The 12,851-nt window shown below is 43.4% G+C and overlaps 1 protein-coding gene across 2 annotated transcripts in view; it reads left to right on the top strand.

Moving 5' to 3' along the window:
* The window catches only part of AXDND1 (axonemal dynein light chain domain containing 1), a 162,418-nt gene that overhangs the window by 43,834 nt on the left and 105,733 nt on the right, over positions 1-12,851 (top strand). For both annotated transcript variants that reach the window (XM_077452841.1, XM_077452840.1), the window contains exon 8: positions 3,637-3,758. In XM_077452841.1, the coding sequence (XP_077308967.1) occupies positions 3,637-3,758 (122 nt within the window). The remainder of the gene's footprint in view (positions 1-3,636; positions 3,759-12,851) is intronic.

Below are 12,851 nucleotides of genomic sequence, written 5' to 3'. Positions count from 1 at the left end.
AAACAGTATATGAAAAAAGCCATTGCAATTGTTTATGATACATGGTACTTAACCACTTGAGATCCGCGTTATAGCCAAATGACGGCTACAGCGCGGATCTCCTTTTCCGGGACTACGTCTATTGACATCGTCCCGTGCACGAGCGGCCTGCGCGCCCCCTGAGGGGCGCGCGCGGCGCGCTCTGTGATCGGCGAGTCCATGAGACTCGCCTGATCACCGATCCGTGCAAGGGGTCGATCCCGACCCCCTTATCACGTGATCAGCTGTCAGCCAATGACAGCTGATCATGTGATATAACGTAGCCGGTAATGGGCTATTATTCCTCCTCGCGCTGTCAGCGCGAGGAAAAAAAAAAAAAAGCTGATCACCGGCGGCCGTGATCGGAACATCAGTCCCGATCACGGCCAGCCCTGCTAGTGCCCACCTGCCCTCTGCAGTGCCACATGTATTAAAAGTAAGTGCCCCCCGTCAGTACCACCCAGCAGTGCCCATAGTGCCACCCAGCAGTGCCACCCACAGTGCCACCCAGCAGTGCCCACAATCTGCCTCAAAGGTGCTGCACCCCAGTGCCACATATCCGTGCCCATCAGTGTCATCTACCAGTGCCCAGCAGTGCCGCCCATCAGTGCCCAGCAGTGCCACCTATCAGTGCCACCTATCAGTGCCACCTATCAGAGCCACCTATCAGTGCCACCTATCAGTGCCCATCAGTCCCATCTATCAGTGGTACCTATCAGTGCCCATCCGTGCCACCCATCCGTGCCACCCATCCGTGCCATCTTATCTGTGCCCATCTTTGCCGCCTTATCTGTGCCCATCGGTGCCGCCTTATCTGTGCCTATTAGTGCCGCCTTACTTATGCCTATCAGTGCTCACCAATGCAGCCTATCAGTGCCCACCAGTGCAGCCTATCAGTGCCGCCTAATCAGCGCACTTCAATGAAGGAGAAAAATGACCCGTTTGCAAAATTTTATAACAAACTATTAAACATGATTTTTTTTTTTTGCATTTTTTTTGTTTGTTTAGCAAAAAATAAAACTCCGAGCTGTAACTAAATACCACCAAAAGAAAGCTCTATTTGTGGGAAAAAAATGATAAAAATTTCATTTGGGTACAGTGTTGTATGCCCACGCAATTGTCATTCAAAGTGCATCAGCGCTGAAAGCTGAAAATTGGTCTGGGACTGAGGGGGGTTTAAGTGCCCAGTAAGCAAGTGGTTAAAGCGTTTTTTTTTTTTTTAAAGTCAATAGTTATCTTTTCTTTTAAAATAACAAACGTTATACTTATGTGCTCTTCTGGGGTTCCCCGCTGTCACTCCTCGCTCCTCCTCTTCTCGGTATGCTACCATAGGAAGCCGATTCCTATGGTAATACACCTGCAGGCTCCCAAGCTGCACTGCCTGTGTCTATTGACACAGATAGCAAGGCTCGGCCCTGCCCCTTGCTCCCTCATTACAGGATTTGACTGACTGCAGTTGCAGCTCCACCTGTGCTCCAAAATGCTCCCCCTCTGCTCATATGTGCCCCCTGCAGAACCGATCCTCTGTGGCTCCCCTGTAGCCACCGGCTTCTCCTCCTTCTCTTCCCTCCCACCAGCTTCAAGTGCTGCAAGTGAGCCACAGAGGGATTTACCTCTGAAAGTGTATCTCTCACACACTGCTCCGACCCCCTCTTGTACTGCGCCCCCCATTACTGACCTCTGCGCCCTCTTCCTGCAGTTACCCCTTATCTCCCCCCTCCAATGTCGAACGCTCCTGTGTGCAGTCATCACTGAAGCATAATAAATAGTATTTACTATGTTTCAGTTTGTGAATGAATAGGAGCCTCTGTACTGAGACTTCTATTCATTCATATTCAGTGCAGCTAAGCCTGCAGAGAAAGGGAACAAGGGCTCTATGTCCTCAATGCCTTACTCTGTCTCAAAAAAAGAGATATTAGGGGTAATATAATGATTTTAGTATATTGTTAGTAAAAACAGGTATTTGATAAACATTTCTGCAAAAAAAGCATATATTGTTCCTCAGTACAATCCCCCAAGGTCAGTCTGACCGACTTGGGGGGTTGTACTGGGGGGTATTATACTGGGGGGCAGATTGATCTGGGGGGATTATAACGGGGGACAGACTGACCTTGAGGGGATTTATACTGGGCAAAAGTTTGACCTAGGAGGGGGATTATACAGGGGACAGACTGACCGGGGGGATTATACTGGGGGACAGACTGATCTGGGGGCAATTTTACTGGGGGACAGATTGACCTGGGAGGGAAGGGTTATACTGGGGGACAGACTGACCTGGGGGGATTATACAAGGGGAAAAGATTGACCTGGGGGGCAAGAGTGTACTGGGGACAGACTGACCTGTGGGATTATACTGGGGCACAGATTAACCTGAAGGAGGAGGAGGAAGGATTATACAGGGGGGCAGACTGACACCTGTGGGGAGATTGTACTGGGGGTACAGACTCACCTGGGGGAGATTGTACTACGGGGTCAAACCTGTGGGGGGGGGGAAAGGATTATACTGGGGGACAGAGTAACCTGGGAGGGATGTACTAGGGTACAGACTGACCTGGGGGGGATTATATTGGGGGACAGATTGACCTGGAGCAGGGGGAATGGAGGATTATCCTGGGAGACGGGCTGACCTGAGGGGGGATTATACTGGGTACAGATTGAGTTGTGTGGAAGGATTATACTGAGGTACAGACCGGCTTGGGGGGGGGGGGATTGTACTGGGGGACACACTGTCCTTGTTTGATTTAACCATCCCCCTTAAGCCCCTCCCACCATTAAACACAATTTGGCCACACCCAATGTCCACCATGGCACGCTACGTTTACCTCATTACTCTTCTATTTGACATGCCCAAATTTTACAAATCCTAGCAACACCCTTGGCACAATGAAAGCCATGCCCACATTTCACTGTGGCCTGCTGTGACCGATCCAGAGAGATTTCCACATATGCTGTAAGGCGCACATTTTGCTGTGATGGCAGCCATTTGTTTGTGTGAGTTTGCAGTTCACTGGTGGTAGTTCAGCTATTTGGACACAACTTGACTAATATCTTGCTGTTCACTGGAGTGATTGCATCTGATTAATTTTTCTTCACTTCTGTTTGCATTTGGACTATACAATGTATTAACATTTTTTGGTTTATGCTTGTCAGCTCATATTATTTTTATGGACTTTTTAAACATATTAGTGCCACAATAAGTTTATGATTTAGTTATCACAGATATTTTGGTGCTGCACTGTTTTTATTTATTATGTAGAACATGTTTAGGCTTTACAAACTCTTTAAGCAAACTAAAAGTCATCAAATTAGAATATAGAAAAACACTATTTGCCTTTAGCACAGAAGCATTGTTTGCCGGATAGCATAAGTAGCTCAATAATTTGTAAACATGTTGCACGGAATCACCCTTTCATACAAAAGTGTTTTTGTCTCCTAATTCGTTTTTTAAATCAAATTTGCCCTGTGATCATATTGCCACCAAACACTGAATATTTAATCCTGAGTTGTAATTAGTGTGGTTTTTGGTACCTCAGTGGTTTCTGTGGAGAAATCTTTGATTTTGTGTATATGAATTTGTTATTTCCATATAATTGCACTTCTTTATATACACTGATACAGATACACAATCTGCTGGAATTGCTAAAGACTGAGCAGAATATCTACAACATTGTCTTTCATGAGCTGATCCGACAGGTCAGTGTGGAGTGTGTGGAGAGAGGAGAGCTATTAGCTAAGCTCAGGTCAGTACTAACTTGGAAACACTTCATAAGCCATAATAGCATTCTATTCATCATGTTAGAATGAACAATAATAATTTATAGGAAAACTAAAAAACACTTAAGGCAGTTTATTCATATATATCAAGGGGTAGTCTGTGAAAATTGCTCTAGAATAAAAGTGAAGCTGTGTCCAGAAAAGGGCAAAAGACTAGTCGCCAACATTTATATATAAATCTATACTTCAATTCAAATGTAATGCTGTGATAAAATCCAAATAAAATAAATATGCAAAGAAGGACTAGTACACAGACGAACGGATTGTCTGCTAAAAGCAGAGTCTGGCGGACAATTTTGAAGCAAGTCTTATTTCTAAGTCCGCCAGAATTTTGGTAAGAAAAAGTCCGCTGTAGCCCACACACGATCGAATTGTAGTCCGCCGGACTAAGTCCGCTGGATAGTCCGATCGTGTGTATGAGTCATGAAACCAGTCAAATCCACTGTGTTCATCAATCTTCCAAAGTAACACTGTGTTTACCAGTCTTCCAAGGTGACACAATAGTTGTCATGTGCTTCACCACTGCCAAAAAGACACTCACCGCAACAATATGCCTCTCTGGTAACAGATTGGCATATAGTACTTTATGAGATGATGATGGCTCAGTCCTGCAGGGTCATCTGTAATGTCCTCCTCCGCTACTTCTCCACAGATATAAAAATAAAATGTACTCCAGTAGTGCAATACCATGAGGAAAAGTGACTTTATTAATGAAGAAAAACTAAGGTACATAAATAGGAAGCATATATAAAATATATGACATCCAGACTTTCAGCATAAGATGACAGCCACAACTTTCAGCCTAAAAATCAAAGAGCAGCCACTCAGTGTAGCGGTATCTCTTATCCAGCCTGTCTGGTCCAAAACTTCACTCCTGATTGTAGCCAAGTCAGGCTTCCATGCAGAAACGGGAAGTGATGTTTGGACCTTGGCGGTTGGGCTTTGAGATGCCGCTACACTGAGCGGCTGCTCTGTGATTTTCAGGCTGAAGATTGTGGCTGTCGCCATGTGCTGAAGTCCTAGATGTCATATATTTTCTATATGCTTGCTATTTGCTTACGTTGAGTCTCTTGCCTTGATGGTATTACATTATTGGAGCGCATATTTTTTTTTTCTTTATGAGCAACACCTGGGACACATAAGGAGAAGGAGTGGAGGAGGAGAGCACAGTTGACCCTGCAGGACCGAGCTATCATCTGATAAAATGCTTTATGACAATCTGTTACCAGAGAGGCATATTGTTGTGGTGAGCGTCTGTCTGTCGGGGAGTGATAAAGCACATGAGCAGTAGCGTGTCACTTTGGAAGACTAGTGAACACAGTGTTAAAACATTGCTTAACATGGTGGATTTGGCTGGTTTGGTGACTCTTTCATTCTTTTATTGTGACTTAATTGGACATTTTAATTTTTCCGTGGTTTGGCCACTATGTGGATATGATATTACATATTTGTTTGTAATCGAGTTTGTTTGCACTTCTTTGCACATTAATTTTATTAGTATTTTATCACAGTGCTACATTTGAATTGATACTTATACCGCACTACATATAAATTCATGTATGAGTTTCTGATTAGGGTAGTAATGTGGCAGCAGTGAAATGTGGTAGAATTATTTATTTAATTTTGCATAGTCACCAGTAATGCCAACGTCTTTTTTATCTTATCTTTTCCTATCGGTGACTTTTTATGCCTTAATCTGCATTATATTGTATTTATGTGTGGAGATGGCCACCATGGAAGACACAGGGCTTTGCTTCCTTATTACAGAGCCTCAAAGCATAAAGAACAGTGAGCACCACATTAGGGACAGCACCAGATCTAATGCCAAATCTCCTGAGACTAGCAGTCTCACATTGCAAATATACAGCTTTGAGGCTGTATGCACAGGAGTGCCTAGGAATACTCACATATCTAGACTTGCACCGCTATTTGTCAGGGGGAGTTCCAGGCAAAGGGTATTTTTTCAAGGTACTGCTTAGGTACAAATAACATTTCCAAGTATTCCCTATAACCGTAACTTGTTCACTTTTTGAGTTCAGTTCCATTTTAATATATTAATATCTTCAGATCTTCTATTCACCATTAAACGAATGCCTCAGGACTTTCTGGCCTGATGAGGCTTTAGCCAGATTTTCCCACTCTGTGGATTCCTTTTTGTTTAGTCTGTCTGAGAACTTCTGGCACAGTAAAATCATGTACACATGTTTAATGCATAGTTACATAGTAGGCGAGGTTGAAAAAAGACACAAGTCCATCAAGTCCAACCTATGTGTGTGATTTTATGTCAGTATTACATTGTATATCCCTGTATGTTGTGGTCGATGCTCCCCACTGAAACCACTGCCTGTGGAAGAGAATTCCACATCCTAACCACTCTTAGCCCTTGTACACACGGTCGGAGATTCCGACGGAATGTGTCCTATCGGACCATTTTGTCGGATATGCCGACTGTGTGTGGTCTCCATCGGACTGTTTCCGTCGGAGTATCCAAGTTTTACAACTTGTCCGTAAAATTTTCCGACAAAATGCCCCAATCGGACATACTCCGATCATGTGTAGCCTACTCCGACGGACAAAGTGCCACGCATGCTCAGATCAAATTCCTAGACCAAAGCTATTGGTTACTAGCCTGAACGTAGTCCCATCGTAACGAAATAATGTCATCACGTTATGTATAATCGGATTTTCCGACAACTTTGTACGACCGTGTGTATGCAACAGTTTCGGACAAAATCCGTCGGACAAAATCCAACGGATTTGGTTGTCAGAATGTCCGACCGTGTGTACTAGGGCTAACAGTAAAGAACTCTCTATGCAGTGTAAGGTTAAACCACTTTTCTTCTAGTTTTAGTGAATGCCAGCTTGGCCTTATTAAATTCCCTTTTGCGGAAAAGTTTTATCCCTATTGTGGGGTCACCAGTATGGTATTTGTACATTGAAATCATATCCCCTCTCAAGCGTCTCTTCTCCATAGAAAACAAGTTCAGTGCTCGTAACCTTTCCTCATAACTAAGGTCCTCCAGTCCCTTTATTCATTTTGTTCCCTTCTCTGGACTCTCTCCAGTTCCAGCACATCCTTCCTGAGGAGTGATGCCCAGAACTGGACAGCATACCCCAGGTTCGGCTGGACCAGAGTCTTGTAGAGTGGGAGAATTATTTTTATCTCTGGAGTTAATCCCCTTTTTAATGCATACCAATATTCAGTTTGCTGTGCTTGCAGCAGCTTGGCATTGCATTCCATTACTGAGCCTGTCATCTACTAGGACACCCAGGTCCTTTTCCATCCTAGATTCAGAGGTTCGCCCCCTAGTTAGTAGATTGCATTCATATTTTTGCCACCCAAATGCATTATTTTACATTTTTCTACATTAAACCTCATTTGCCATGTAGTTGCCCACTCCATTAATTTGTTCAGATCTACTTGCAAGGTTTCCACATCTTGCAGAGAAGTTATTGCCCTGCTTAGCTTAGTATCGTCCACAAATACAGAGATTGTGCTGTTTATCCCATACTGCAGGTAGTTTATGAATAAATTAAATAGGATTGGTCCCAGGACACAACCCTGGGGAACCCCATTTTCCACCCCGGACCATTCTGCGTACTCCCCATTTATTACTATGCTCTGAACTCACCCATGTAGCCAGTTTTAAATCTGTGTACTCACCCTATGCTCCATGCCAACGGACCTTACTTCATACAGTAAGCATTTATAGGGAACTGTATCAAATGCTTTTGCAAAATCCAGAAACCCCACATCTACGGCCTTCCTTTATCTAGATGACAGCTCACCCCCTCATAGAAGGTTAATAGATTGATTTGGCAAGAACGACTCTTCATGAATCCATGCTGATTACCACTAATGATACAGTTTTCATTACTAAAATCTTGTATATAGTCCCTTATCATCCCCCCCAAGAGCTTGCATACAATTGATGTTAGGCTGACTGTTCTAATTCCCAGGGATGTATTTTGGCCCTTTTTAAATATTGGTGCTACATTGGCTTTTCTCCAATTAGCTGGTACCATTCCAGTCAGTAGACTGTTTGTAAAAATTAGGAACAATGGTCTGGCAATTACTTGTCTGAGTTCCTTAACCAGTTCCTGACCGGCGCGCGACGACGTACGTTGGCAGAATGGCACGGGCAGGCGTATTGGCGTACAGGTACGTCCATTTCTATATGCCGCCCTGCCATCGCGTGCGCGCCACCGGCAGCGCGCTCGCATGCCAGTAGGGACCCCCGTGAGTCCCGTCGCAGGTCCCGCAGACTCGATCGATGTGGGGATACCCGCGATCATCTTGCGGGGAGGCTGAATGGGGAGATGTTATTGTAAACAGCATTTCCCCGTTCTGCCTAGCAACAAGTGACGCTGATCTCTGCTCCATGTGATTGGAGCAGAGATCAGTGTTCACTAACACAAAGCCCAGCCCCCACAGTTAGTAACACACCCCTAGGAACACTTAACCCCTACACTGCCGCCCCCTGGTTAACTCCTTCACTGCAAGTGTCATTTACACAGGAATCAGTGCATTTCTATAGCACTGATTGCTGTATAAATGACAATGGTCCCAAAAATGTGTCAAAAATGTCCGATGTGTCCGCCATAATGTCGCAGTCACAAAAAAAATCGCTGATCGTCGCCATTACTAGTAAAAAAAAATTATTAATAAAAATGATATAAAACTATCCCCTATTTTGTAAACACAACACAATTTTGCGCAAACCAATCAATAATCGCCATTTTTTTTTTTTTACCAAAAATATGTAGAAGAATACGTATCAGCCTAAACTGAGGGAAACATTTTTTTAATATATTTTTGGGGGATATTTATTATAACAAAAAGTAAAAAATAATAAGTTTTTTTCCAAATTGTCGCTCTATTTTTGTTTACAGCACAAAAAATAAAAACCTCAGGGGTGATCAAATACCACCAAAAGAAAGCTCTATTTGTGGGAAAAAAAGGACGTCTATTTTGTTTAGGAGCCACGTCGCACGACCGAGCAATTGTCAGTTAAAGCGACGCAGTGCCGAATCGCAAAAAGTGGTCTGGTCTTAAGCCAGCAAAATGGCCCAGTCTGAAAGTGGTTAAGGACCCTCAGGTGCAAGCCATCTGGTCCCGTTGACTTGTTAATGTTTTTTAAGTCGAATTCTTTTCTTTTAAAAAGTTTTTATTGGGGCCAACCGACAGGGCAAAATAGTCCAACAAAATAATATACAATAGTACAAAGGTCAACGGGATAAAGAGTACCGCAACAGCAATATAGCAATCCTTATGCATCGCGTAATGGAACATTCAAGTCTAATTCTAATTCTGTCCTCTGTTAGCCATTATGGTGCTTCCTGTGACATATGAGGATAAACATTGCAGTTTTGGTTACTAAAGCCCCCCGATTCCCTTGTGAAGACTGAGGACAAGAATACATTCAATACCTTTGCCATCTCTCCATCCTTTGTAACCAGATTCCCTTAATCATTCTTTATGGGACCAATATGATCTGACCTCCCTTTCTTACTATTTATGTACTTAAAGAATTTCTTGGGATTTTTGTTACTCTCCTCCGCTATGTGCCTCTATTTTAGCCACCCTGATTGCACCCTTACATTTCTTGTTGCATTCTTTGTATGCTGATGATGATCCCTCAGCCTTGTATTTTCTGAAGGCCTTCTCCTTTTGCTTTTTATGCATTTTAACATTGGAGTTAAGTCAACCAGGACTTTTATTAGCTCTTTTCCATTTCCCATTGTGATGCACTGGCTAATGCCCTTATTTAATATGCTCTTAAAGCATACCCATTTTTCCTTTGTGTTCTTTGTATCTAAGATTTTATCCCAATTAGTATCTTCTAGCAAGGATTAGCCCTTGTACACACGGTCGGAGAATCCGTCGGAATGTGTCCTATCGGACCGTGTTGTCGGATAATCCGACTGTGTGTGGTATGCATCGGACTGTTTCCGTCGTAATATCCGTCGGGCCAAATTTTCCAACTTGTTGGAAATATTTTCTGACAAACTGGTCCGATAAGACATACTCCGATCATGTGTAGCCTACTCCAACGGACAAGGTGCCACGCATGCTCACATTCAAATTCTGACACGGAAGCGCTCGTTCAGGTAAAACTACTGCTCATAAGCGATATAGCACATTCGTCACGCTGCAATGTTAAAAATTCTTTCATGAAGCGCATTCTCTTGTTCTTTACAATGCTACAAGAACTAACTTCTTTTGATGCTCATAGTCGCACACACTTCTCCCGAACGTATTTCATTACTCTTTTTTAACCATTTCAGCAATACAATTTTAGTTTGCGTCACATCTACACAATTTTAGAGTTTGTTTATTCTTTTTTGGATGCTTTTTTATTTTTAAATCCTAAAAATCTCCTTTAAAGACAGTTTGCTCATTTATCCTTTTTTTTGGGGTGTTTTTTGTATGTAAACTTACCACAACAACATTATTTTAATTTTTATCTTTGGTTTTTCTTTTTTAATCTACAGGAGGTTGTTTAGTGTTGGTACCCCTTGTTATTCATTTCACTTTGTATTTTTGAAATGTACCTGCCTGCTCACAAATAAACTGGCCTTTTGGAAGGAAAACAAATTACACAAGTATTTCATCAAACAAAAAAAACTTTATTTTGGTCGCTATAAAATAAAAAGAGAAACGCAGCGCTGGAGAAACGTCTTACTTTGGTGCAGCCTTTGGCCCCCAGGGCAGATATGAACAAATTAGAATATAAAAAATTGGTGGCCTGAGGAGTACATATCTCAGGGAGAGAAGTCTGGTCCAGAAGTCCTAGAGAACAGGAAATTCAGATGCCATTTATGTCCCCAGGATGTGGATCTTCAAGAGGCTGCATCTTCTGGCAGACCAGACTGAACCCAGGCCATCACTCTCTCGTCTTCCTTCGGCACTTCCCACCAGGCATCCTTCTAGGCTGTGGCTGGGCTCCTGTAGTTGGGGCAGGAGGAGGAGAAGGAGGGCGTTGTTCGACCTCCTGGCTGCCACTTGCCACAGCCTCCCCCCAAATGAGGTCTTCCTGTGTATGAAAAGGGAACATAGTTTTAGTTTTTTGATCATCAATCACACTATTTTGTGCTCCTGGCTTTTGATAATTGAATGTTACCAAATAGAACAGACTATCATTCTGAGCCCAGCATTTTTCTTTCCCGTCCCAATCATTTTTGGTCACTAATGTCTATTGAGATGTAAACCACTTTGAGAAATCACAACTTACTGATCAATAAGAACATCTAGTTAACATCATTAAATGTAACACAAGAAATATGTTCAACAATGCAATACCTGTCTCAAGCTGGGCCCCACCACATGTTGCTGCCTGGAAGGCCCAGGTTGGATGTTGGAAGCCTCAGCTTGGGGTGAAGGATGCCTTGAAGGAAGCCTGGAGAGTGGTGGCCTGAGTGGTGGCCTGGGTACCCCCTGGTCTACCAGAAAATGCAGCCTCTGAAAGTGAACCATCCTGGGGGAATAAACGGCATCTGTATCTTCTGCTCTCAAGGACTCCAGGTGCTTCTTTCTCTCCCTGAGATATGTAATCCTCATGGCCACAATTTTCCTATTCAGATAGGCCATGTCTGCCGTGGGGACCATGATCCGCACCAAAGAAAGCAGTTTCTGCAGCGCTGCGTTCCTCTTTGTTATGTCAGCATAAAACTCGTGGTGGAACTGCCACAGGCAGGGCATCTCCTTGTAGAATTCTAGGAATAGACCCATAAAATTTGGGTTGTGGAATGGATCCATGTTGTCTGCAAGACACAACACAAGACAAACCCTCAAATACAAATAATGCCATTAAAAACCCTCCTAATCTTGTCCCAACATCAGCCTATATAAAAGCAGTCTAGCCTAGTGAAGCACCAAGTTTAAAATTTTACATTCGTTTGCATGTTCGTCGCGTCCGCGCCTCACTCTCTTCCCAGATCGTACGTACGATACACGCGTGTTGCGTTTTATATACAGTGCGCATGCGTGAAACTACGCCCGCCCCTGACGTTCTTTCTAGACTATTCCCCGCCCCTTCGCTTCCGGCGCAGTGGGGAGAGCACATGGCGGAGAGAACGCAGGTGTGCACTAATAATAGTTCCACTTATGAGGAGGAGGGTGAGGAAAGCCCGGAGCCTGAAACGTCCCGATCCAGGAAGACAAGATTTAAGGCCTCAAATATGTCTTTTGGAGAGATGTTGGAGATGTTCGACATATTGAACAGGACCAACTATGATGGAAAGTATGGACCTTACCCAAACCCAAATATCAGAAAGGCCAAGATCATGACTAAAGTTGTGAAGAGTCTTCATAAGAATTTTGGGGTACGACGATCCAAGGATCAACTGAGAAAACGCTGGTCAGACCTGAAACTGAGGGAGCACGAGCAGTACCTAAGGATCAAGCGTGTTCTTAAAAAAAGTAAGTAGTTGTTGTGTGTTCATATGATTATTCTTGCTTGCATACTGCTCCATGTGCTTTGATTTCATGTTGTTAAAATGGCCACTTTCAAGTTCATGGTTTCATTCGTTCATAAGAAACATCGTTCTGCAGGGAAGTATTCCAGCTTAACAAAGTGTCCACAATAATGTTCTCACCTTGGAACTCGGCCAAAAAACACAATTGTACAACACTTCCAAGCAATGTTTCAGATTCCTATTTCTGCCCTCTGTGTGTTAATTATTCTTTGTTTACATTCTCATAGGGGAGAGAAGACTCGGCAAGTATGAGGACACCAGGGACCACACCCCTCCCAAAGAAGGCCAACTTCCAAAAGCAGAAACAGAGGAGCAGGAGGAGGAAGGAGAGATCGTGGAGGTTGGGCAAGTTGTCACCACAACAGGTGAGTGTTGGAGAACACAGCTTCCGGTAAGCTCATCAATGTATGTCACCATATTTTGATTACATGGTGTGTTTTTTTGCTTTGTTTTGTAGGTGATGTGGAAGAAGATTCCCGTTTTACCAATGAAAGTGCCCAGATCCTGATTGGGGAGATAATGGGGTGCAATCGGGATTTGGAAAATATACAGCAAAACCTCAATGATGTTAAAAATAAAAT

Source organism: Lithobates pipiens, unplaced genomic scaffold (genome assembly GCF_037356315.1).
Source record: "Lithobates pipiens isolate NorthernLeopardFrog02 unplaced genomic scaffold, aLitPip1_a1.2 Scaffold_23, whole genome shotgun sequence".
Lineage (NCBI taxonomy): Eukaryota > Metazoa > Chordata > Amphibia > Anura > Ranidae > Lithobates > Lithobates pipiens.
This window is presented reverse-complemented; position numbering and strand designations above follow the sequence as displayed.